We start from the raw sequence: 25713 nt of genomic DNA, 5'->3' as shown, positions 1-25713 counted from the left end.
CTCACCTATGTTGATGCTTGACAACCTACTAACAATTGATCTTACAATGACTGCTTACCACCACCAGCAGCAGCTAAGAGTTAAGTGCAGACAGCAGCTTAGGCACATGGAGCACATCTCAGAATAAGACCCATTTTTAGGAGACAGAAAACCAGGAGAGAGAGAAAAAAATCCACTGGTTTTATTGGCATGAGGTGCTACACCACCTCCTAGGCACTGGGCTAGAGGGCACCTTATGTGCTACATGAGACACAGACCAAGTTAGGAACACACAAGAGGGTGTTGTGGCTGCACCCAGCCTTCCTGGAGTCAACTCAGCTGTGCAGCGTAAAAGACATCAGCGCAAGGATAGCAATGGCAACTCAAAAGCAGAAACACTGGAGTGCCTGCTCCACTTAGTGCCTGTACCTTCCACCGCTCCTCCCCAGAGCCTGCTGAGGAAACCTTGCTGTCCTTCGGAGTTAAGGGCCAGACCCACGCAGCCCAATGAGCATGGCAAGAACGCAGGTGGAGCTGTGTCTTGGGCTGTATGGCTGCTTCACTGCTGCGTTAGTCTCCCAGGCTCATCGCCCGCCCTTTTACCGGCAGCCTTAACAGCGGTGCAGTAGAACATGAGCTGCCAATATAGCACTACTGATATCCATTATACATGGCGAGTTTACGGAGTAGCATAAGCAAAGAGGGAGGAAAGGGGAGGGGAGGCCTGTGCCCCAGAGAGCTTACAATCTAAAGTTCAACAGCGGGACAGACAATGAAAGGGGAGGGTGCTGAATGGAGCGTTCCGGTTGGCCATCGCCCCGCCACTTCAACCTGAGCATGGCGCAGCCCATATTCTCTCCATGTTCCTTTGGAGTCGGAAGGCTACGCGTAATGAAGAAGCCATGGCTGGGAAGCACGAGACCTTCTGCGCCTGCTGTGGCACTGAGAAAGTAGTAGATCTCGCTTCGGCTGGCTGGGTGAGCTGCGAAGGCGCTTCGCCTGTGCCCTGCTGACAATGCAGGGCTGCCCCAGTCTCTGAGCTACTACTCTATGCTTTGCAAAGATGAAATGAGCTACTTGGAGAACAGCAAAGGGGAAGGTCGCTGCTGCAGGGCGCCGCACCAGCAACGGAGCACATGCTCTCCTCCCTGCTCCCTTGTACGCATGTCCCGTCACCCTCATCGTCAGGCACTTTAGTCCTCTTGGCTTGTATTGGCAGAAGAAATCTCTCTACCGGCAAGCATCACTCAGACGCCTTCCTGAAGGCACAGGGCCTCCACGGCGCTGCTGGGACCCTGGGCCACCCCTCCAATCACAAAGAGCAGGTTGGCAGCCTCCAAGCTGGAACAGGAGCAGCGGCCGGTGGGCATGGGTGGCAAGGGCTCCCATTTCTTCCTCGCCAAGTTAAATCCTTCCACGGATCCAAGAGCACTTGACTGGTTCCCTGCAAAGGGGGTAGAGAGAGAGAGGCGGATCCATGAGCCAACCGGTAGTTGGTGTCAGCAATTGCAAAAAATAAAAAACCTGGCATATCTACTGATTTCACTAGTACAAGAGTACACTATGGCTGAGCCAAGCTCCAAGGCAAACATCTCCCATGAACAGCAATAGCACATCCTGCTGCAGCCGGAACGCAAGGTTTCGTTTACAGGCCAAGGGGATGTTTATGAAAGGCAGGGATTTGGAACTCAAACTGACGCCCGAAACAGTGCAAGCGGATCCTGGCATGCTTTCTCACAGCAGGCCTCTTTGCCAGCGTCCCAGGACTGCCAGCTACACCGAGAGGGTGTGAATGAAAGCCAGGGACCCAATGCTGAAAGCATTCAGATGGCACATTTTTAGGTAATTGCTGCCTCTAACTCTCATTCATTTCAAAGACAACCTTGTTGGAGTTTTGCAGTTTAACTTTTATGCCTTCTTTATTATTGTGTTTTGTGAGGACATCTAGGGTAGTGTTTAAGAAAGGCAAGAAAGAGGAGGTTTCTGCAGAAAACAGAGGTCGCTAAAGGCACTCTCTCCCCATGCTCAGTCTCAGTGACATGTAGCAAAGCATTTAGCCCAGAGATGGGGAATCTTTGGCATGCAAAACTTACCTGTATCTAAGAAGATGAGTGAATCAGTGGCTGCCCTAATAGTTTGTGCAAGAGGTGGAGGTGGAGGAGCAAACTGCAACAATGCAGAGGAAAGACCTACAAGATTCAGTGCAGAAGGAAGGGAAGGCTCAACCCCCCTGTATTTTCTCCTGCTGTAATGCCTGTCCCACTCATTCATGTTAGGTAGCAACATGGCCCCCCAACACATCCTTCCAAAGGCGTTTGGTTCTTGATATGTGTTCCTGACACAAATTGCAAAAATGGAAAACTGCCACCTTCTCCCTCACTTTGATTCTATCTACCAAAAGGCAGTTATCCCCTGTGTTTAGGGACAACTCAATTCCTGTTCATGTAATGGGCTAGTTCGCACATCACAGTAAGCCAAACTGAACTGCTCACATTGTTCCCATTTTGCCCTGCCCGGCCTGGAACAAACAGCAACCAACCACAAGCCTTGGCTTAGTGTGACATGTGAACCAGCGCTCATGCGGTGTGCTCTATCACTTGTGCGCTGTTTGTTCCTGGTGAGCTGTGGCTGATGGCTAACCATGGTACATGAAATGGGTTGGGCCAACTGCTGCCAAAATGGTAGCTTGCAGGGGAGGGAATACCTGAAAACCCTGTGCACACCGATGTACTTGTACGAGAACTGTATTAGCCTTGATGTTCAGAAACAGAGTCAATACCCTGGTTGCCAGATGCAGGGGAAGCCATTTCTATAGCTCCCCTGGTTGGTGGAAGCGGTAAACCTCTGAATGTTAATTGCTGGGAATCACAAGTATTGCACTCAAGTCCTGCTTCTCAGTGACTGATTCCAAAATGCTTGGATTGGTCACTGTGACAACAGGAAGTTGTATTAGATAGGACACTGGCCTGCTCCATTAGGCTGTTCTTATCTTCTCATAGTGCATAGAATCAGGGACTGTTGCAGGCTAATCCAGAACAGGAACGCAGAGAGAGACCCAAACAATGAGGCAGAAAGGAGCAATTTCACAAATCAGATCCATGTCTCTCAGCAGGTAAGGGAAGATGACACACTTGGAAGAGATGGTGCAGGTCTACTTGTTTTAAGGAGTTGCATTCCATCCGACAAGCCCTCAAGCCCAGGGGCTTGATCTCACATGCAATCCAACATACCCCCAGCTTGGGACAAGTTCTTGTGCATCTCCATCTTCCGCACACCTCAAGAGCACAGAGGTGGCCCATCTGCCACACTTACCAAGCCCCCCTGCTGCTACCACGCGGCCACCCAAGCGTCCAGCCACAAAGTCAGCCCTCTTGTCCCTCATGCGGATGGCGCGGCTCAGTCGATTCCAGGACCCTGGATGGGAGATGGCGGAGAGGAAGAACTCAGCTCACTGTGGAGGGAGAGGAACTAAGACTAAAGGGGAGGACAACTCAGTTGGCCAAGAACCTATGAATGCCAAGATGGATCTTGACTAAAGGGCTATAATTTGGGTATTTACCTCTCTTGACATGGACAAGAGATGACTCACAATCCTTATCCACCTATCTTAAAGTAAAGGTAAAGGGACCCCTGACCATTAGGTCCAGTCGTGGCCGACTCTGGGGTTGTGGTGCTCATCTCGCTTTATTGGCCAAGGGAGCCGGCATACAGCTTCCGGGTCATGTGGCCAGCATGACTAAGCCGCTTCTGGCGAACCAGAGCAGCGCATGGAAATGCCGTTTACCTTCCCACCGAAGTGGTACCTATTTATCTACTTGCACTGTGACATGCTTTCGAACTGCTAGGTTGGCAGGAGCAGGGACCGAGCAACAGAAGGGCACATCATTGCGGGGATTCAAACTACCGACCTTCTGATCGACAAGTCCTAGGCTCTGTGCTTTAACCCACAGCGCCACCCGTGTCCCATTCACCCATCTTAAGCGTGGGCAGTTAATCTCAGGGAGCTCAGTTCCCTGTCTTCACTCACTCTGTGGTGAAATGTGATGCTGGATGATAGCCAGGGAAGGCCTTATGGCAGAGCTCATCAGCCTTTGGTGCCCAGATGTTATTGACCTGCAGTTCCCATCATCTTCAGCCATCTTAGCCTTCATACAAAGGGAAGTCTATTGCAAAGATGTTTTCAGCCAGGGGTGATGGGAGCTGCAGACCAACAACATGGAGAGGACCAGAGTTCAAGAAGGCTGTCTTATATGGTATTGCCTGGGAAGTGAAAATGTGACTAGGGCTGAAGCACAAGGAGTTGCTGAGTTGCTTAGGGCAGTTGTGCCACCACTTTCAGGCAAGAGTCGCTGTCAATCCACCGCAGTCTCTGCGTTAAACCCACTTTCCTTCAAACAGGCACCACATGACTCCAGCTCACCCTCCTCCAAGTCAAACATCTCCACAGTGTTGACAAAGTGGGGCCGGGAGTAGAAGTTGTGGGGTCCCGGCTGCTGCAGCCCTCCCAGGCTGAAAAAGCAGCCGTCCAACATGGCACAGCTGGCAAAGGCACGCCGGCTGGGCACACTCGGGTAGCGGGTCCAGCTCCTCACTTCCAGATCCAGGGCTTCAAAGGCCGTTACGGGCAGCTTGCCTTGCCTTCCTCCTGTGGGAAAAGGAAACGCCAAAATACTAGTTCGGCCACCCGTCTTGGTTCCAAAGGGCAGTGGCTGAGGATTCTGGTGCAGAGAGAAAGGTCTGGGGACTAACAGAGCAACCCACACCATGTCTACTCGGATGTCAGTTCTGTCGGATTCAAGAGAGGTTACTTTTCAGGTAAGCGGGGTTACTCAGCCTCTCCACCTAACAGCTGATGTGCTTTCCTGCGTGTCCTCCAAACTCCTGCTGGCCTCAGAGCTTCAATTCTAGTTGTGGATATTTTTGGATACAGTATTTTTGGTATGGATTGAAGAGAGAGCAGCAGAGAGGGCGTTTAGACAGTGCTCCCCACTTTACGCAACTCTGTTTATGCGTGCAGGGGCCTGGAACATTACCTTGTAAGTAGGAGAGTCACCTGTACAGTGGTACCTCGGGTTAAGTACTTAATTCGTTCCGGAGGTCCGTTCTTAACCTGAAACTGTTCTTAACCTGAGGCACCACTTTAACTAATGGGGCCTCCTGCTGCCGCCGCACTGCCAGAGCACGATTTCTGTTCTCATCCTGAAGCAAAGTTCTTAACCCGAGGTACTATTTCTGGGTTAGCGGAGTCTGTACCCTGAAGCGTATGTAACCAGAAGCATATGTAACCCCAGGTACCACTGTATAACAACTTGAGCCTACATTGGTGGGGTTCACAGCCTCAATACCCCAAAAGGCTATTGCTTCTCCCATAGCCACAGCTCTGTATTTCAGTAAAGATCCAGTAGGTCTCTCTCTCTCTCTGTCTCTGTCTCTGTCTCTCTCTCTCTCTCTGCTTGCTGCTTTTCATCTAAGCCACATCTCTCCCACTCTGTACTCTGGCTTTTGTCCTTCTCGGGATCTGTGAGCCGATTATAATGGTTTTAGTCCGCCCATCTAGCCGATTAGTCAACTAAGCATTGCTTTCTTACTTCTTACCCATCACGTAGATCTTGCTCCCGTGCAAGAAAGTGGAGGCCCCATAGCAGGGGGTGGGCATAGAAGGCAGGGGCTGCCAGTGATCCTTTGCCAGGTCATACATTTGCACCAGAGCTTGTGGAGCGGTGTCTGCACCCATCCCACCTAGAGCATAGACGACACCATCTGGAAATGAAGAGGGAAGAGGCAGGTGAAGAGTTTGGATTTGATATCCCGCTTTATCACTACCCGAAGGAATCTCAAAGCGGCTAGCAATCTCCTTTCCCTTCCTCCCCCACAACAAACACTCTGGGAGGTGAGTGGGGCTGAGAGACTTGAGACTTGAGAGAAGTGTGACTGGCCCAAGGTCACCCAGGAGCTGCATGTGGAGGAGCGGGGAAGCGAACCCAGTTCCCCAGATTACGAATCTACCGCTCTTAACCACTACACCACACTGGCTCTCTGGTGACGGAGGCTGGCAGACGATGTTAAAAAAAAGCAGTGAGTGTACGTCAGGCACAGACAACATAACAAGGTCATAAAAATAGTCACTGCCGTGTGTAATCACTGTCTAGCTTCTGACAGTAACCAACCCAGAACACGAGAGTGAGAAGTGTAGAATAAATTACAGGGCACTGGAACAATATCTTTGGCTCTCCAGGTATTGGCCGTGCTTGCTGGGGCCAATGGACAGTGTCCCCACACCTGCACTAAAATAAGGACTCTGTGAAATTCAAAACGTGACTAGCAGAGGCTGAAGGATATCCAAATCTTAAAGCAAAGGTGTCGCACAAGGTCCAGGGGGCCAGTCAGGTCTTTTGAGTGCTGTGTAAGACGTGCGGCATTGCAGCACACTTCTTAGTAAACTGTCTTAAAGGTCAGGGACATGGATGCCTTTAACAGACAGTAGGACATGCGCTATATATGTTTTACCATAATATATTTTAATTATAACCATGTTATGAATATTCAAGAACAGAGAATGCATCAGAACAAGCTGGAACTACTTTTACTTTTCCGAACGTTAGCATCCTAAGGGAGTTTTGAAGTAAAAAATTGCTGCAATATACAGCTACCTACTCACACTTGCGTGCATGAAAGGGCTAACCTGAGTATACTGTTTTATTTTATGTTGCACCTTGCTCTGGGATTTGTTCAAAAAGAGGGTTATAAATATATGCATATATTTTAAATTCTGTGTGTGTTGGCAACCCATGCCACAGGTCAAGAGTGGGGAACCTACACCCCTTCTCCAAAATCTCATTAGTCTAATAATAATAATAATAATAATAATAATAATAATAATAATAATAATAATAAATTTATTATTTATACCCCGCCCAACTGGCTGGGTTTTCCCAGCCACTCTGGGCAGCTCCCAACATAATATTAAACAAAATAAAACATGAAACATTAAAAACTTCCCTAAAGAGGGCTGCCTTCAGATGTCTTCTAAAAGTCAGATAGTTGTTTATTTCCTTGACATCTGATGGGAGGGCGTTCCACAGGGCGGGTGCCACTACCGAGAAGGCCCTCTGCCTGGTTCCCTGTAACTTCTCGCAGTGAGGGAACCGCCAGAAGGCCCTCAGAGCTGGACCTCAGGGTCCGGGCTGAACGATGGGGGTAGAGATGCTCATGGCAGTGGTTGGGATGAGGGAGCTGTAGTTCAGCAGTATCTGGAGGGCCAATATGGGAGCAGCAAGAGGGGGCAGCTCGCCCCCCCCCCGATCAAGTAGGGCAATACAAATACTTAATTAATTGACCAATCACTTTGGTTCTGCCACCCCAACAAAAGTCCTGCCCCCCACAAATTCCTGCCACCCCCCAACAAAAATCCTGGCTCCACTCATGGCTACATCCCTGCTATAGGTTAATAATAATAATAATAATAATAATAATAATAATAATAATAATGATAAGTATTAAAATACAGTGGCCTGTAAAACATTAAAAGCTTCCCTAAACAGGGCTGCCTTCAGATGTCTTCTAAAAATCAGGTAGTTGTTCTTCTCTTTGACATCTGGTGGGAGGGCGTTCCACAGGGCGGGTGCCACTACCGAGAAGGCCCTCTGCCTGGTTCCCATTGTTCTCCCCCTCTAAGGCGATCAGATGGAATGGAGGAAGAAGACTGCTGCAGATGCAGGAATTCTGACACACAGAACTTTTCTCTCACCTCTGCGCAATAAGCTGCAGCTCCCCAATCCCATCTGATACAGAGCTGTCAAAGATAATGAAGTTTTGTCTCCGGCATCTGCCCTCTTCTTTTTCTCTTGCAAAACCAAGCGCTGTGGCATTCATGTCCTGCTTGCAGGTTTCTAATGGGCACCTATCTGGTCAGTCACTGTGAGATAGGCCTGATCCAGCAGGACTCATATTATGTTAATATAGTGTTTTTTTCTTTGATTGCACTTCATTCATGTCGAATCATACATCTATCCTTTTGATGAAATAAACCAGCACCTTTTAATGGGCTCCCCTCACCGCACATTTAATGCCTCTGACCTTTCAGCTAAGTTACTTTTAAAAAAGAAAGCATTTTATAGCCCTCCAGAGGATTTGGTGAGCTTCACAGCCCAGGTAAATTTGTAAACAAAAGTAGCGGCTTCTCCTCTGAACTTATTACAGATCCCTGCTTCAAAATGATCCTGGAGTTTGTGGCAAACCTACCAATTTACCCCGAGGTTTTGAGCAGATTTATTTCCAGCAATAAAGCTGGGGGAACTTGACCCCCGTCTAATCTGGTGTAGTGAATCACGTTCTGGAGTGTAACTGGATTGGGAACGAAGGGGAAGCTGGAAGCACCCCTTAGGATTTGTCAGTAAAAGCTGACAATCCGGGGGGGGGGGGGGAGAGATAGATGTGAGCCAAGGTTAGGAAAAAGGCCTACAAGATGAGAAGTTTCTGGGTGAAAATAATTAAAATAAGGGCTGTGGGAATAAGTTGACACTGCAGCACTCACTATCAGGCTTAGCTCGATATTTATTTTTCCTCCCTCCCTGAGCACTCAAGTTGATTCTAATCCGTCTCCCATGGCATTCACCTTTTAAGGCTTCCACTGCCCATTCAGAAGGTGGAGAAGTACAGTGGTACCTCAGGTTAAGTACTTAATTCGTTCTGGAGGTCCGTACTTAACTGTTCTTAACCTGAAGCACCACTTTAGCTACTGGGGCCTCCTGCTGCTGCCGCACCGCCAGAGCACGATTTCTGTTCTCAACCTGAAGCAGAGTTCTTAACCTGAAGCACTATTTCTGGGTTAGCGGAGTATGTAACCTGAAGCGTATGTAACCTGAAGCGTATGTAACCTGAGGTACCACTGTATTCATGGGGACACTAGCTTCCCAAGAGACCCCCTGGGGGAAGAGGCTCTCTAACCCTCTGACTCCATTCCTCACACTGAGCAAGAAGAGTCCTTTATCTCGTACTTCCATCGTCCCACCTCCACCAAGCATAGCTGTCAACTTTTCCCTTTTCTCGCGAGGAATCCTATTCGGAATAAGGGAATTTCCCTTAAAAAAGGGGAAAGTTGACAGCTATGCCACCAAGACACTGCCCTCTGGCAGGCCCCCCCAGTACCTGCCCTTCCCCAAACAACGCCCCCACTTTTTCCCAACGTGATCAGCAACGAACATCTCAGGGATACCAGGCAATCACATTGAATTATACTCGACGCGTTGTATCCCTGGAGACGCCATGGCAACCCAGCCATGCTGCCAAGTTCTGCTTCCCGTGTAGCCTGCCCACCGTTCTGCAGACAGCAGACTCAGAGACACGCCCCTCTCCAAATCTGAGATTGGGGGGGACTGCAGGAGAATCAGTTGTGAAGGGACCGTCATATTTCTTGCAGATATGCACTCTTTCTCTCTTCCTGCGTTCCTCCCCAACCCCCAGTGCAGGTGGAAGAGGTGATGGTGACCAAAAGGGTACAATCTTCTTGTCCCAGATCCCAGTAGAGGCCTGGGAGCAGTAGGTTTCCGAGCACAATTCAAAGTGTTGGTGCTGACCTTTGAAGCCCTAAGTAAACAGCCTTGGCCCAGTACAGTGGGACCTCTGGTAACAAACTTAATTTGTTCCGGAGGTCCATTCTTAACCTGAAACTGTTCTTAACCTGAAGCACCACTTTAGCTAATGGGGCCTCCTGCTGCCGCCGCGCCGCCAGAGCATGATTTCTGTTCTCATCCTGAAGCAAAGTTCTTAACCCGAGGTACTATTTCTGGGTTAGCAGAGTCTGTAACCTGAAGCGTCTGTAACCTGAAGCATATGTAACCTGAAGAGTATGTAACCTGAGGTACTGCTGTATACCTGAAGGAGCGTCTCCACCCCCATTGTTCAGCCCGGACACTGAGGTCCAGTGCCAAGGGCCTTATGGCGGTTCCCTCACTGCGAAAAGTGAGGTTACAGGGAACCAGGCAGAGGGCCTTCTCAGTGGTAGCGCCCATCCTGTGGAACACCCTCCCATCAGATGTCAACGAAATAGCCAACTATCTGACTTTTAGAAGACATCTGAGGCAGTCCTGGTTAGGGAGGTTTTTAACGTTTGGTGTTTTATCACATTTTTAATATTCAGCTGGGAGTCACCCAGAGTGGCTGGGGAAACCCAGCCAGGTGGGTGGGGTATGAATAATAAATTATTATTATTATTATTAGACGGGATGAGGAAACTTTAGGCCCGGGGTCTGGGTGCAATCCTCTAGGCCCTCTCCACAAACCTCACCTGTTCCCTAGGCCTCAGCACCTCTCATTAGCCCTTCCCTGCACCTTCCTCAAATGTCTTTGCCTGGCTGGAATATGTCATCAAATGACAACGATGCTTCTTGCTTGCTTACTTGCGAGTGTATGTGTGGAAAGAAACCTCTGGCTTTTGCGTGGCTGGAACATAGCTTACTGCTCAAAGGTAAAATCTGTGGAACTCCTTCAACACAGAGTTGCCCCCAGCAGCTTCAACTACGTATACAGTTTGCAGCCAAGGCTAAAAACAACCTGCTTTAACCGGGCCTTTAACCCTTGATATGTTTCTAGGACCTGTCTTGTTCCTTGGACTGTGATTCACTTTAACTGATTCAATATTGTTGCTATCCTCACAGTAATTTACTAATAAAGGTAAAGGGACCCCTGACCATTAGGTCCAGTCGTGGCCGACTCTGGGGTTGCGGCGCTCATCTGGCTTTATTGGCCGAGGGAGCCGGCGTACAGCTTCTGGGTCATGTGGCCAGCATGACTAAGCTGCTTCTGGCGAACCAGAGCAGCGCACGGAAATGCTGTTTACCTTCCCGCCAGAGCGCTACCTATTTATCTACTTGCACTTTGACGTGCATTCAAACTGCTAGGTTGGCAGGAGCTGGGACTGAGCAACGGGAGCTCACCTCATTGCGGGGATTCAAACCGCCGACCTTCTGATCAGCAAGTCCTAGGCTCTGTGGTTTAACCCACAGCGCCACCTGCGTCCCCACCAATTTACTAATAACTTGCTGCTATTAGTAAATTTATTGCCCACCCTTTTGCCAAGCAGGTCCCAGGGCGAGTTGCGAGAATTTAAAATTCAGGATTAAAAACAGTTAAAACAGATGGCAGTCACGGAATACTGAGTTTTAAATTGTTGTAACCTGTTCTGTGACCTGCTGGTCAAGGAAAATAGAACCCAAATATGAAAAAAAAAAGATTAAAAGGCATGTCCAGAGCAATTAAAGTCTAGACAATTAAGGATATAGCATTCAGGCCATTAGAGTTTTTGAATTGTTAACTCTGTGAAGTTGAGATCGATAGACATGTACTGTCTGGCTGTAATGTAAAAATTATTAAATGGACTGAATAAAATCAATGCGCCGACCTATGTTGGGGAGCCACAGATCAACGGAAGAGCACCTGCTTTGCATATATAAAGGTCCCAAGTTTAATAGTTCGCTTCTCCACTTAAAATGTTGGTTGGGTTGGTGAATCGTTTGTCTGAGCACCTTAGGGCTGATATGACCAGTTGTATTCAAGTTTTTTAAAAATTGGGATTATGATTATTTCACCTTCGCATCAAAAGCTGTGGCTTTCTCATTTCTGCTGTTAAGAGTTGCGGTGACTTCTCCAGCTGCTAGGTGCTGCGTGCACATCAACAGCAGGGATGTGGCAAAGTGTGCAATGGCTGTTTTGCAACAGCAAACTACTGCATATAGTTGAATAAGCTTGCTTGGAGCAGTGTGCTAAAAATCGGTGCACCTTTGCTTTCGTTTTTCAAGGAGCCAGTATATTGCTTTTGAAAAAGACTTCGATAATATTACCTCTTTACATTTTACATTGCATTTTAATGTCACCCTCAATTTTTTTCCTTCCCCCCGTCTTTATTTGAACAACAACCCTGCGAGGTGGAGCTGGCTGACAGTGACTAGCTCAGGGTCTCCTAGTGAGCTTCATGGCTCTAGTCAGAGACTCTAGACACTATCTCACACTGACTCTCTTTCGCCTATGTATATATTGGGGGGGGGGGGCGGGGGCAAAGTAATGGAGAAATCTTAAAAGCCAACAGGGAATATGTTGGAGGGGGCAGGCCAGAAGAGGATTTTCCAGAGGTCAAAGAACAGTACTTTTGCGCCCTGCAAAGTTCCTTGCCTTCCCTTCTTGAGGAACAAAAGCAAATTTATGCTTCATAGGTAAAGGTAAAGGGACCCCTGACCATTAGGTCCAGTCGTGGCCGACTCTGGGGTTGCGGCGCTCATCTCGCTTTATTGGCCAAGGGAGCCAGCGTACAGCTTCCGGGTCATGTGGCCAGCATGACTAAGCCGCTTATGGCGAACCAGAGCAGTGCACGGAAACGCCGTTTACCTTCACGCCGGAGCAGTACCTATTTATCTACTTGCACTTTGATGTGCTTTCAAACTGCTAGGTTGGCAGGAGCTGGGACTGAGCAACGGGAGCTCACCCCACTGCAGGGATTCGAACCGCTGACCTTCTGATTGGCAAGTCCTAGGCTCTGTGGTTTAACCCACAGCACTACCCGCTGACCATAGCACGATGCTAAAACACATGCCCTGAATGCAGAATGGTGCAGCCTCAATCTCCGGCATCTCCAGTTTAAAGAATTTGGTAGTAGGTGATGGGAAAAGCTTGTGCCCAAGGCCCTGGAAAGCCACTGCCTGAGAAAGAGAGACAAAGTGCCTGACTTAATAATAATAATAATAATAATAATAATAATAATAATAATTTATTTATACCCTGCCCATCTGGCTGGGTTTCCCCAGCCACTTAAGGCAAATTCCTGGCAGATTAAGCAAATTTGCATGGTGGTTGCAGAATGCACAGAGTAGACCTCTCCCTTCCTCTCTTTCGCATCCAGTATTACTCAGCACCCAGCCGTTCAGAATCCTCTTTAAGTGAATGTATGAATGAGTTCAGCTTTCTGCAGAATGTTATAAGAGTTCCTCAACCATTCAAAATCTGGGGAAACCCATCACCCATTTTTGTACATGGAGCAAATGGCCTACAGTATGTTTTCCTATGCAGTGAAGCTGAAACAGAGCAATGCTTTCTACCTTGGGAGCAAGCGTAGCTCTTTGCAGAAATCAGTGCTGGTTCAGAAAGCGGGGCTGGGCTGGGGTGCAGTTCAACCACCTTAGGGCCTAAGTAGCCAAGATATCTTTATCCTGTATTCTCTAAGACACACTAAAAACAAACAGAGGACACTATGATGCTCTCTTAGAAAAGTTCTCAAATCGTAGTCTGGCAAATAGGGCACACCAACGAGTTGCAGAATAAAGCTTTTACTCGCCATTTTCCAACATGTATGTTTGTTCTAATAAAAAGGTCCTGCCTCGCAGTGGATCTTGACATTTAGCCTGTGCTTTCATTTCCAGAAGACCCGCCACCGATTTAACCCTCTCAGGTGCTTTGCTATAAGACGAGCACATACATATACTTTTACCATTATTATTATTATTGTTGTTGTTGTGGCTTTTTTGTTTGTTTTATTGGTTTTTTCTGACAGGGTTTGATTTGGGGTTTGTTTTATATTTTGAATTATTTTTTTCATATTGCGGCTTGTTAGCCACTTTGGATTTAGTGAAAAGTAGGCAGGATATTGTTTTAAATGTGTGTGTGTATCTGTGGGAACTGCAGGAAAGTAGATTTTAGCTAAACATTAGGAGAAACTCCTAACCAGTAATAGCTGTTAAGTCAGTGAAACAGACTGCTTTGGGAGGTTTTGGGCCATTTAATGTGTAATGTTTCATTATGTTTTTATATATGTTGGAAAACGCCCAGAGTGGCTGGGGCAGCCCAGTCAGATGGGCAGGGTGCAAAGAATACAGTGGTACCTCGGGTTAACTGCAAGAAGATAAAACCTATCCCTTCTTAAGGAAATCAGCCCTGAGTGCTCACTGGAAGGACAGATCCTGAAGCTGAGGCTCCAATACTCTGGCCACCTCATGAGAAGAGAAGACTCCCTGGAAAAGACCCTAATGTTGGGAAAGATGGAGGGCACAAGGAGAAGGGGATGGCAGAGGAGGAGATGGTTGGATAGTGTTCTCGAAGCTACCAGCATGAGTTTGACCAAACTGCGGGAGGCAGTGGAAGACAGGAGTGCCTGGCGTGCTCTGGTCCATGGGGTCATGAAGAGTCGGACACGACTAAACGGCTAAACAACAACAACAACAAACCTCGGGTTAAGAACTTAATTCGTTCTGGAGGTCCGTTCTTAACCTGAAACTGTTCTTAACCTGAAGCACCACTTTAGCTAATGGGACCTCCTGCTGCCACCGCGCTGCTGGAGCACGATTTCTGTTGTCATCCTGAAGCAAAGTTCTTAACCTGAAGCACTATTTCTGGGTTAGCGGAGTCTGTAACCTGAAGCGTCTGTAACCCGAGGTACCACTGTAAAATGATGATGATGATGTCAGGAGTGCATCACTGGTCCATCTAACTCAGTACAGTGGACGCGCGGGTTGCGAACGTGATCCGTGTGGGATGCATGTTCGCAACCCGCGTCTGTGCATGTTGCAATTCAGCACTTCTGCGCGTGTGCAAAGTGTGATTTAGCGCTTCCGTGCATGCGTGAGTGCTGAAACCAGGAAGTAACCCATTCCAGTACTTCCGGGTTTCAGCGGTCCGTAACCTGAAAAAACGCAACCTGAAGCGTCCGTAACCCGAGGTATGACTGTATTGTCTATGTTGAGTGGCAGCAGCTCTGTAGGATCCCCAGCCTTACCTGGAGTCACCAGGGATTGAACCTGGGGCCGTCTGCATGCAAGGCAGATGCTTTTCCACTGAGCCACCATGGCCCTTCCTGGCAATGACCTCCAGAGATGATCTCCAAGGTCCCTTTCAACTTTGTAAGGCTAGGCTTCTCTGAGCAGCGCCAGCAGTAGGAACAAGCTCTCCCCCTCTCCTCCCGTACCAAGCAGCTCTGAGAAAGGGGTTGTTCTTGATCTTGCTCAGAGAGGTTTGGAGTTGGGGGAGAGGGTTCTGCTAACCAAAAAAGTTTGTTTTTCACTCGCCGCGAAGGAAAGTGACAAGTTTAGGAATCCCCCGCTCTTCAGAGTCTCGAAAACGTGGCTATTCAACTCATGCATTTGACGAAAGTGTTAGCCCTGACTTGCCTGGTGTACTTAGTATACTGTCTGCTTTTACTTTGACATTTGCATTTAAATGAAATATTGCCCTTTGTGTTTCAATGCTGCTCCTCGCTCTGTTCACACAAGGAAGAGTGGGTTAGAAATAAACAAATTGGAAGGATTCAACCTAGCACGAAGGGGGACCATTCCATCAGCTCAAACATTTCAACCTGCCAGAGGCAATGATGTGCCCTCTCCTCCCCCAGCGTGCGAATCTGGTGGGTTCCCCTGGACCCCCTTTTCTCCAAGCCAATTTGGGGTGGGGTCAGTAGGAGGAGAGGAGGAGAAAAGCCTTGTTGTGCTAGCAGAGGTCCTTGTACTGGCTTCTGCTAGCAGGGCTCATTAGTTGAATCTGGCCCACTGAGATTACAGGTGTCCCCCCCCTCCCCAACTGACTCGTACCACTGTATTCCTCTTTAGCTATATTGCTCTGCTTTTTTGAATATTTTAACAAGTGTTTGGACATGGTTTTAATTCCAAGAGTAGGAGTCAGTGTTGCACATGAAATTGGCTTCCGAGCTGCAACTGTAAACAACTGAGAATCGCCACGGATTTAAAACAGCAGTGAAATCTATTTTAATGTTTTGTAATACGGTAGCGCAGGGAGGGGAGAAGAGTTCTTGAACATAACAACCACAAAAACCACCCGAATATGGGCAAGAATAGTTTTTAAGGCCATAGAAAAAGGCCAACGGAGATGGTGGTCATAAATTTCCCTGGACACACATGCTTCACCTTCCTAGTTTATCCTCGCAACAATGCCGTGAGGTTGAGAAGCAGCGATGGGCTCAGAATCACTCAGTGAGCTTAGCGGCTGACCAGATCCACTCCCTCCTTCCCTTCTGGATCACATCGGGTACCTGCATAATGGAAATGCAGCTCGGCTGAAGTTGCCCCAGATTCCGATTGACACTTAAGCTATTGGGCGCCTCTTTGAACTCCTGCGATACGCAATGAACAAAAGCCAGCAGACAGAGCTGTGCGTTTTGATCTCGCCTGGAAATTGCACCCAAGCCAAGCAGTGATGAAAGGCATCAGCGCTTTATGCTTTTCTGTGCTGCTTGTATAATACATTTCACCGAGCAAGAATTTTATCTTAAAGGGTATCAAGTTTGCGCTCACATTTTGAAGCAAGAGACAGCCCGGACAACATATTTACAAACTTTCTTTTTTAAAAGGGGCCTTACAGCCCCAAATATTTGGGCACAGTAGCTCAGTGTGTGGAGCAGGTACAAAAGTTCCCACATTCCCAAACAGTGGTGGTGTCATGGTTAAGAGTGTTGGACCAGGTCCTGGGTTCAAATCTTCACTTGGCCATTGTTGAGTCTGAAGGGGCCATGAGGATGATAAAGTCCAACTCCCTGCAGTGCAGGAATCTTTGCCCAACATGGAGCTCGAAGCCACAACCCTGAGATTGAGAGTCTCATGCTATACCAGTGAAGCTCTCAAGGTGACCTTGCGCCTGTCGCTAACTCTCAGCTTTACCTACGTCACAGGGTTTGTGGTGGGGATTAAATGAGGAGCAGGGTTGGGGTACCATGTAAGAAACCTTGAGCTCCTTTAAGCACTTAGGGTGCTAATTGGCTGGCCTTTGTGGCAATCATGAAGCCACTTCCCCTCCCCAGCTTGAAGCTATGTTTCGAGCAGAAAATAAATAAATCGGGAAGCTGCCTTGTAAAGAGTCAAACTTCCAGGACAATCTCTAGCCTTACCTTACCTAGAGATACTGGGGATTTTATTTATTTATTTGTTTATTTATTCCATTTACAGTGGTACCTCAGGTTACATATGCTTCAGGTTACATACGCTTCAGGTTACAGACTCCGCTAACCCAGAAATAGTACCTCGGGTTAAGAACTTTGCTTCAGGATGAGAACAGAAATCGTGCTCCGGCGGTGCAGCAGCAGCAGGAGACCCCATTAGCTAAAGTGGTGCTTCAGGTTAAGAACAGTTTCAGGTTAAGAACAGACCTCCGGAACGAATTAAGTACGTAACCAGTGGTACCACTGTATTGTGTGTGGAGGGGACGGAATACATATAGATTACTTATATGGTGGAAGCGATGCTTTGTCCAAACCTGGAGTAAAGGTTTGTCTCCCCCCCCAAGAACAAACCTTGCTTACAGGCTCATGATTTCTTTGGAAGGGAGACAAACCATAAGCCCAGGTTGAGACAGAACGCTAAGACAAACCATGGATTAGCTTCCTGGTATCGGAGCAGCAGAAAGGGCTAAAGCAGGCGCGGTTTATACTCCATGCATCAGCGCACTGTGAATTCACATTTAGGCTTGACTGCGGTTTAAAGTGAGGTCTGGCATAAATGAATTAACAGAGTTCAGGTTCTCGTGGAAGACAACTAAGTGCCAAATATTTTTTGCATGAAATATCAGCGGCTATGTTTGCTAGCGTCATATGAGTAAACAAAAAACAAAAACAGCCCAGAAAAATAACACGTACACTTAAAATTCTTAGTGATGAAACTATTGTCTTCATGCCTATCAGACAAGGCTTCTGAATCTATTCCTGATTGTATGAAACACTGAAGTTTTAGGGTGGTTTAAAAAGAAAGAAAGAAAAGAAAAGAAGGAAAGGGAAGAGGAAAGAGATAAGCAAAGAACTAAAAGGACTGCAACCAGCTCCAAAGACAACAGAGAGAAAATTGACACGCACACTAAAAAAGACTCCGAAAATGGAGAACAGATACCCTAAAAAATTCTAAGCATGCCAAGCTTTTAATAAGCAATGTCTTCAGCTGCAGAAACTGCTAACTGCATATTACGAGGGAGGTTGTGAGTGCCAAGCTACACATTACGTGGGCAATTGATGAGCAGATCTTCTGTTTCAGGGAGGGGTAGGGGATTTAACTTTACAGCAGCTGTGGAAGGCCCCCAAATCTTATCAGAGCAGCAGTACTGGGTGAGGGAGTATTATACCCTTCCACACTTGTTCCATATATTTTTTCGATCTAAATTACCTCTTCTGAAGCTGTTGTTAAGTCCTGTAGGAGAGGAGAAACAGCCCAAGCCCCCCGCAGGGCTAACAAGATCTTAAGGGTGTACAATTTTGGCGGAGGAAGTGCGGGGGGCGGGGGGGAGAGGTTTAGGCACCCTCTTTCCCAGTACCCGGTCTCCAATCAAACTGGCAGGCTCCTTCAGCAGCATTGCATCAAAACCAGCAATATTTGTTTTATTTATTTAAAAGCATTCTTATCACTCTCTTCAGCAGAAAAGACTCTTAAGAGCTGCTTACAGAGAAATAAGAAATAACAATAAAGCCCCTGTCCTCGGGCTTATGAGCTGAAAGACATGGCACAGAAAGAAAGGGTGATGGGGAGGGAAGAGGAAAGCAATGGAGCTCAGGCATCAATTCTCAAAGTTCTTGTCGTCATCAGCTGGGAATGGAAACAGTTCAGGGAGGTGGAGTTTGGAGTCAAAAGGAGCTAATCTCTCAGCAGAGCCAATGGAGCGGCCCTGCTTCTCATTTCTGCCTGTGTCACAGCCTAGTGGGACTGCAAATTTCACAAGATAATATCACAATATGAAAAAAACAGGGGTATATCTGTTGCCATCTGCATGTTTCCATCAGGAGGAGCATAGAAAGAGGACAATGTCCTTCAGTTTGTTAAACCTGCTTTAAGTCGTTTACACTCAAGTCTTCTCTTGTATATTATTTACTACAAAGCTCAATGACTAAGCTCTTTAGCGACGAAATGTCTGAACGATCTCTGAGCACTGGACCACTGGTATATCACAAATGGAATCATTATTACTGTGTTGTTCAAGATAAAATCTATTTTGGAAAGAGAAGAAATGAGCGCAGAACCACTGTTGTATCATATGCGAACTCTTTATTTACTGTGTTTGCAATTGTTTAAGATAAAATCTATTTGGGAAAGAAACTACTTTTGCCATTTTTATGGATGTTTATTGTTTGTTTACAGATAGTAGCCTTGGTGATAATTATCTTCTGTCAATTGCAGCATATCACCACTCTGTTCATTGTTTTATGGAAGCCTAATGTTAACAGCAGCTACAAGGTGATGGTTGAGAAAGAGGCTGAATAATGGGTGTCACGTGTAAATGTATAGTTTGGCCATAAGAAACAAAACAAACAAGAACAGTATTTGTAAGGCTTTCCTGTTGTAATAAAAAAAATTAAAGTCTTATATATATACTAAATGTTCATAAATGTACCAACCAAGCACAAACATAGATATGTGGACCACATGTCTGGAGCAGCACAGGAAGACCGTCCTGAAACCATTTTGACTCCCAAACCAACCAAATGTTTTCTCTGCAAGGGGGGAGGGGGGAGGGAACCTTCCCATTGTCTCAGGAATTGGGTAATCTCCATCTCAAAGGAATGGCCAGACTACCGGGAAAGGCAATCAGATAAGGCATTATCAGATAGCCTGGCAGACAGGAAAAACAACAACGTTCAAATTTCTGTTGTAGACCGCCTTTTCTGTGATGCAGGTATGATGTTTGTGAGGGGTGGTCTTGGGTTACACCTTTTCTGTGATGTATGTATGATGTATGTATGGAGGGATGGTCTTGAGCTCCAGGGCAGGGAGTTAAAAATGTCTATATAAGGGCCGGCACACCTTGGTTCTGGGTCCTCCTCCTTCTCCTGCGTGTGAGGGGAGCACCCTGTTGCAACAGCTTTAATAAAAATCAGGCTTACTAGCTGCTTTGCTTCTCAATATTCTCTGGTTGGCCTCTGTTACTTTCTCCTACAGATCGGGAACCCACTTAAGGACTCTATATGGGCTCTTGGATACCCCATAAGGGAAAGAGGGCAGATTTTGTTTACAACACTGTCTGGAGACAAATCCTTCTTGCCCAAGCTGACCAAATGTGAATCTCGGGCCTGATTTGAACGTGATGCTGGATCGGCAAGAAAAACTTACCTATGTGACACTGTATATGCCCAGCATCTTATTAAAATCAAGTTGCCTTCCCTACAGAAACGGGAGTCAGCACACATTTCAGGGATTCATAGCCCAAGAAGGCTCTAAGCTTATGCACCAAGCCTGCACAAAGATCAGTTAAGGATCCAGCATAGCTTGGATCCCCACCTTTTAGCAAAGGCGTTTTCGAGGCTGGTTGCAAAGTGATAAAATTAAACATGGGAAAACATTGCAATGGAGAATCCATCAGGCTTTCTTTTAAAAGCAGTGGAGTAAGCGGCTTTTGAAATGGAGCACCAGGTGTGTGCAATTGCACTTAAGTTATTCCTCCCTGCCTGACTCCCATTAAAGAAACCCGAAACTCCATTCATCATGCAACGAGTGCTTAATTAAAGAAGCAGCTAATATACCAACAGCAATTCATTTGCCGAGTGCGGGTCCTTGTGCAGTCAAAAGGACACAATCTGTACATAAGAAACAGGCTTGGAGAAACCCTAAGGTTTGTAGAGGAACAAAAAAATGAGGGGGCTGAAATAGACCAATGAGAACTGAACAAGCTGCGTGGAACGGAATGCTGATGAGGAATCAATAAACCTGGGGTATGGCAGAATGGAGCGTCCTGATGAGGGTGTGGCTGGTTGGTGGCCTGACCAGGAGAACCATGCTGCAAAAATTTGTTGCAGATCCCTAATGCTCAGAACAAAAACACTGTGAGATTCTTGTTCGACATCATGCTACCCTGCTTAGCTACACAAGAGCGAATCTGCACCTACCTTTCTCTTTTTTAAAAAAGTATTTTTTACTAAAAAAAATTGACATAAAATACAGTAAGAATCAAACCAGTCTATAGAACAAGAATATTATTTTTTAAAAGGATATAAAAGCAAAAGAAAAGAGAGAGAGAAAAACGTATAAGGCCCTTTATCATATTTATATCTTATATAGTCATACCTTGGAAGTTGAACGCCTTGCGAGACTAACGTTTTGGCTCCCGAATGTTGCAAACCTGGAAGTGATTGTTCCGGTTTGCGAATGTTCTTCGGAACCCAAATGTCCATCATGGCTTCCGATTGGCTGCAGGAGCTTCCTGCAGCCAATCGGAAGCTGTGCCTTGGTTCCTGAATGTTCCCGGAACGGATTCTGTTCATCTTCTGAGGTACGACTGTATATTCTGTCATTCATTCGCATACAAAGAGATAAACCCTCCTGTCTCCCACCTTGGAGCTACTTCTTCCAGGACTCAGCTATGCAGCTGCAAATAGAACATTTTAAGTGTATTCTAAGTGCATTATACAAATGTGATGCTAGATGGTGTTAGTGAGCTAATGGAAAATGCCACATATATATTTTAATAAATATTTTAAAGCATTTTCACAGCATCTTTTAAAGCTCTAAACGGCCTCGGTCTAGTATACCTGATGGAGTGTCTCCACCCACATCGTTCTGCCCGGACACTGAGGTCCAGCGCCAAGAGCCTTCTGGCGGTTCCCTCACTGCGAGAAGCCAAGTTACAGGGAACCAGGCAGAGGGCCTTCTCGGTAGTGGCACCCACTCTGTGGAACGCCCTCCCACCAGATGTCAAAGAGAAGAACTACCAGACTTTTAATAATAAATAAATAAATAAATAAATAAATAAATAAATAAATAAATAAAATAAAATAAAATTTTATTTATATCCCGCCCTCCCCAGCTGAAGCCAGGCTCAGAGCGGCTAACAACAGTAAAATAATACAACATTCTAAAATCAATTCATTATAAAATCAGTTCAAATCAAATGAATGGCAACCATTGGGTTAGAGTTCTGTGAGGATTGCCAAAGGCTGTGCCCTGGCCAAAGGCCTGGTGGAACAGCTCTGTCTTGCAGCCCTGGGGAAAAATGCCAAGTCCCGCAGGGCCCTAGTCTCTTGTGACAGAGCATTCCACCAGATCGGAGCCACAGCCAAAAAAGCCCTGGCTCTGGTTGAGGCCAGCCTAACCTCCCTGTGGCCCGGGACCTCCAATGTGTTTTTGTGTGAAGACCATAAGGTCCTCCGTGGGACATACCAGGAGAGGCGGTCCCATAGGTACGAGGGTCCTAGGCCGTACAGGGTTTTTAGAAGACATCTGAAGGCAGCCCTCTTTAGGAAAGCTTTTAATGTTTAACAGACTATTGTATTTTAATATTCTGTTGGAAGCCGCCCAGAGTGGCTGGGGAAACCCAGCCAGATTGGCAGGGTATAAATAATAATAATAATAATAATAATAATAATAATAATAATAATAATAATAATTACTACTACTACTACTACTATGTATGTGTAGATTCAGCCCCAGTCTCTCGCCGCACCTACCTTTCTCGACCGCAGAGACGCCCATGGAAGCCTGGGCAAGGTCTGCCTTCTTCTCCCACCTGCCCTCATCCGCATGGTAGACTTCGACCGAGGCCAGCGGGCTCTGCGTGGCGTCCACCCCTCCGATCACCAGCACGTCCTTGCCAAGCATCACCGCCGCAGCCCCTGCCCGCGGGGTGGCCATAGGAGGCAGCGCCGTCCACTTGCGCGAAACAATATCCAACATCTCCACCGTGTCCAGGGGCTGGCCCTGCTGGCTGCAGCCCCCCACCACAAAGAGGTGCCCATCTTGGAAGGTTGGGCTGCAGTAGACCCGGCAAGTTGGCATGGGCGGGAAAGCCTCCCAGAAGAAGGATTTGGCACTGGCGGCTTCCATGTCGCCCAACAGCCTGGCATCTCAGGAGGCAGACATGGCGACGGCCCCTGCGCTGGCTCGGTGTCTCCGTGGGGCAGCCCCCCAGAGACCTATAGCGATTGGCCTGAGGCGGTTGGTAGGCCTTCCTTCCTGCGCCGCTGAAACTCTGCATCCACAAGGCATTAGTAGACTGGGAGGCAAATATGGCCGCAAGGAGAAGCCAAGGACTCCTGAGGGAGAAGGCAAGGAACGCCGTGATGCCCGAGGGATGCTGTCTCCGGTGGGGAGGGAACCATTCCTAACCGGAACTGCGAGGGTTTTTCTGCAAGAGATGCCTCACGTTCAGGCCTGAAATGCTGGAGGTAGCCACCAAATGTTTAATATACACAAGCCAGTCTTTGGAAATACGGCTCTCTTGGCAAGTTGTCTTCTGGATCTGTTTGTCTTGTCAGGTCTTGTGCAGATGATGAGTGCTAATGGGGGGGGGGGAGAGAGAGAGAGAGAATGAATATTAAGGAAGGAGAGGTACAAGATTACCGGCGACTACCATGGAAGCCATTTTGAGGAATCTGTCTACAGACAAAACAGGCCATGGTGAAATCTCCCAAAGGGTTGCCCGCAAGGCTTCAAGTTGCCCTTCACATTTGGGCAGAAATCCCAAATCTGGCAGCTGCTAAAGTCTCCAGCTTCCCTGGGCCTTCGGATTAATTTACACATTCCCCAGAACCAGCTCAGCGCATCTCGTATAAACTGAAGCACAGTTTGCAAGCTCCATCTGCCATGTGAAGACCTTCCCTACAAGGCCACACAGCCACCTCACTGCTGCATTCTCATGAGAAGCAGGGCTGACCCAAAAAAGCTCAGGCCCACCTCATAAATCAAAATAGTCAGGGTACCCAAGGCCAGAAAAGTGATTTTGGCACCTGAGGCAAAACGAATCCCATTCAGTGTTTCCTCCTCCCCTCTGCCAGTAAAAACTCAAAAATGAATAAAACAAAAAATGAAGGATTAATTGTTGTTTTTAGAACACGCACAGCTCTGAGACGGCTGCCTCACTCCACCAAAGGCTAAGGCTGATCCCTTTCTCCCCCATTTTGTACACACCACCAAAAGCAGTTAATTGGGGAATGATTTTCCCCATCCCTAAAAACACCTGAGGTGTGAGCATGCCAACCTACATTTTATAAGGACAGAATCAAGAGTTACTATTTATTTGCTTATTTATTCCGTTATGAGTCGCTTCCTTTGAATCACCTAAAAGTGATTTCACAATACCAGAGAGAGAGAGAGAGAGAGGTTCCTTTTATATTTGTTAATGGTTTACATTTTTAATGTGTAATTGTGTGATATATGCAGTGTTACACATGCCTCCTTTTTGCCTCTTCAGCCCCAGGATCACATAGGGCAGGCATGTCCGAAGTCTGTTTCAGGGGCCTAATCTGACCCCCGTGGTAGTATATGTCCTGGGGTAAAATCCTAAAAGAAGCTCAACAACTTTAGGGTTAACTTCAATCCTAAAAAAGCTCAACTTTGGTAAGCCCTCAACGCATGTTCACTTCATCAAATCTGGCCCTCTTTGGGCATCCCTGAATAGGGCAACAGAAACAAAAACAAAAAACCAACATTTGCTGCTTACACACCAAACATTTAAAGCACATGGCTTCCCCTCAGAGAACATGCTCTAACTGCAGCCAAAGTTGGGGCTGGGACGGGGAAGCCGGTTTACAGTGGTACCTCGGGTTATATACGCTTCAGGTTACAGACTCCGCTAAACTAGAAATAGTACCTCGGGTTAAGAACTTTGCTTCAGGATGAGAACAGAAATTGTGCTCCGGCAGCAGCAGGAGGCCCCATTAGCTAAAGTGGTGCTTCAGGTTAAGAACAGTTTCAGGTTAAGTACGGACCTCCAGAACGAATTAAGTACTTAACCCGAGGTACCACTGTATTCCTATTCTGCAAAGTCCCCCTGTGACCGTAGCAACAGCAGCAGAATTAGCTCGGCCTACTGCCCTCCGAGAACAAGAGCAACTTCCGGCGCCCTGGGGTCAAGGCCACCTGGCGTCAGGATGGCTGTGGTCAAACAAATCACAGGCGCCCCAAGAAGACGCAACAGGGGCCTGTCAGGTACATTCACACTCTGGCGCAAAGACAGCCCACACCGGAGAGAGGCAGACTTAAGTGAATGTGAAAGGTCCTTGCTGGGATGGAGACAGCTTCAAAACACATTAAACTACAAAAAAAGTGTAGGGGAAAAAACGACAACAGCGAGGAGGGTCACCAGAGGATAAGAGAAGCTGGATGTGGCAAAAGCAACTGTGGGAGGTGGAAGGACCGTCCGGCAACAGCCTCCATCCCCTTCCCAGAATCACATCCACTCCAGCTGCCATAGCCTGGGAAAGCGAAATACAGTGGTACCTCGGATTAAGAACTTAATTCGTTCTGGAGGTCCGTTCTTATCCTGAAACTGTTCTTAACCTGAGGTACCACTTTAGCTAATGGGGCCTCCTGCTGCCGCCGCTCCACCGCCGCACGATTTCTGTTCTCATCCTGATGAAAAGTTCTTAACCCAAGGTACTATTTCTGGGTTGGCGGAGTCTGAAACCTGAAGCGTCTGTAACCCAAGGTACCACTGTAACAGCAACCTGGTAATTAACAGTTTGCTAATAAAGAGCTCCCTCTGTAGGTTACCACCGTGTACGACCACAGCTTCAGCCACAATCCTCACCTGGAGCTCCTCCAGGCCGTTTGTTTTTGGGGTTTTTCGGTAAGTGTATCCTGCAACGTATCATTGACGCAATAATAGTGGTGGATTTAATAGTGGTGGACATCTGCTTTTCTGAGATGCTTCCCCAAGGCTGCTGCCTTATTGTCACGGCGCTGTCCGGCCATGGATGTCTAGAGCAAGGAATTACACTAGTGGCCAAAATTGTGGAAACCTTTTTCAGGAAAGTGTATTTCTGAGGTTAGATGGCTCATAACA

At 47.2% G+C, this 25713-nt stretch overlaps 1 protein-coding gene across 4 annotated transcripts in view; it reads right to left on the bottom strand.

The window, feature by feature from the left end:
- Positions 1-159: 159 nt before the first annotated feature.
- Positions 160-25713, bottom strand: part of KLHDC8B (kelch domain containing 8B) — a 41210-nt gene continuing 15656 nt past the window's right edge. For all 4 annotated transcript variants that reach the window (XM_081903099.1, XM_081903100.1, XM_081903101.1 and 1 more), the window contains exons 3-7: positions 22379-23206; positions 5575-5739; positions 4400-4624; positions 3292-3393; positions 160-1423 (exon numbers count right to left, since the gene is read on the bottom strand). In XM_081903099.1, the coding sequence (XP_081759225.1) occupies positions 1227-1423; positions 3292-3393; positions 4400-4624; positions 5575-5739; positions 22379-22754 (1065 nt within the window). In that variant the 5' untranslated portion in view covers positions 22755-23206 and the 3' untranslated portion in view covers positions 160-1226. The remainder of the gene's footprint in view (positions 1424-3291; positions 3394-4399; positions 4625-5574; positions 5740-22378; positions 23207-25713) is intronic.

This window comes from Podarcis melisellensis (genome assembly GCF_964234715.1).
Source record: "Podarcis melisellensis genome assembly, chromosome: 2".
Lineage (NCBI taxonomy): Eukaryota > Metazoa > Chordata > Lepidosauria > Squamata > Lacertidae > Podarcis > Podarcis melisellensis.
Note: the sequence above shows the minus strand (reverse complement) of the source record. Positions and strands in the feature narration are given on the sequence as shown.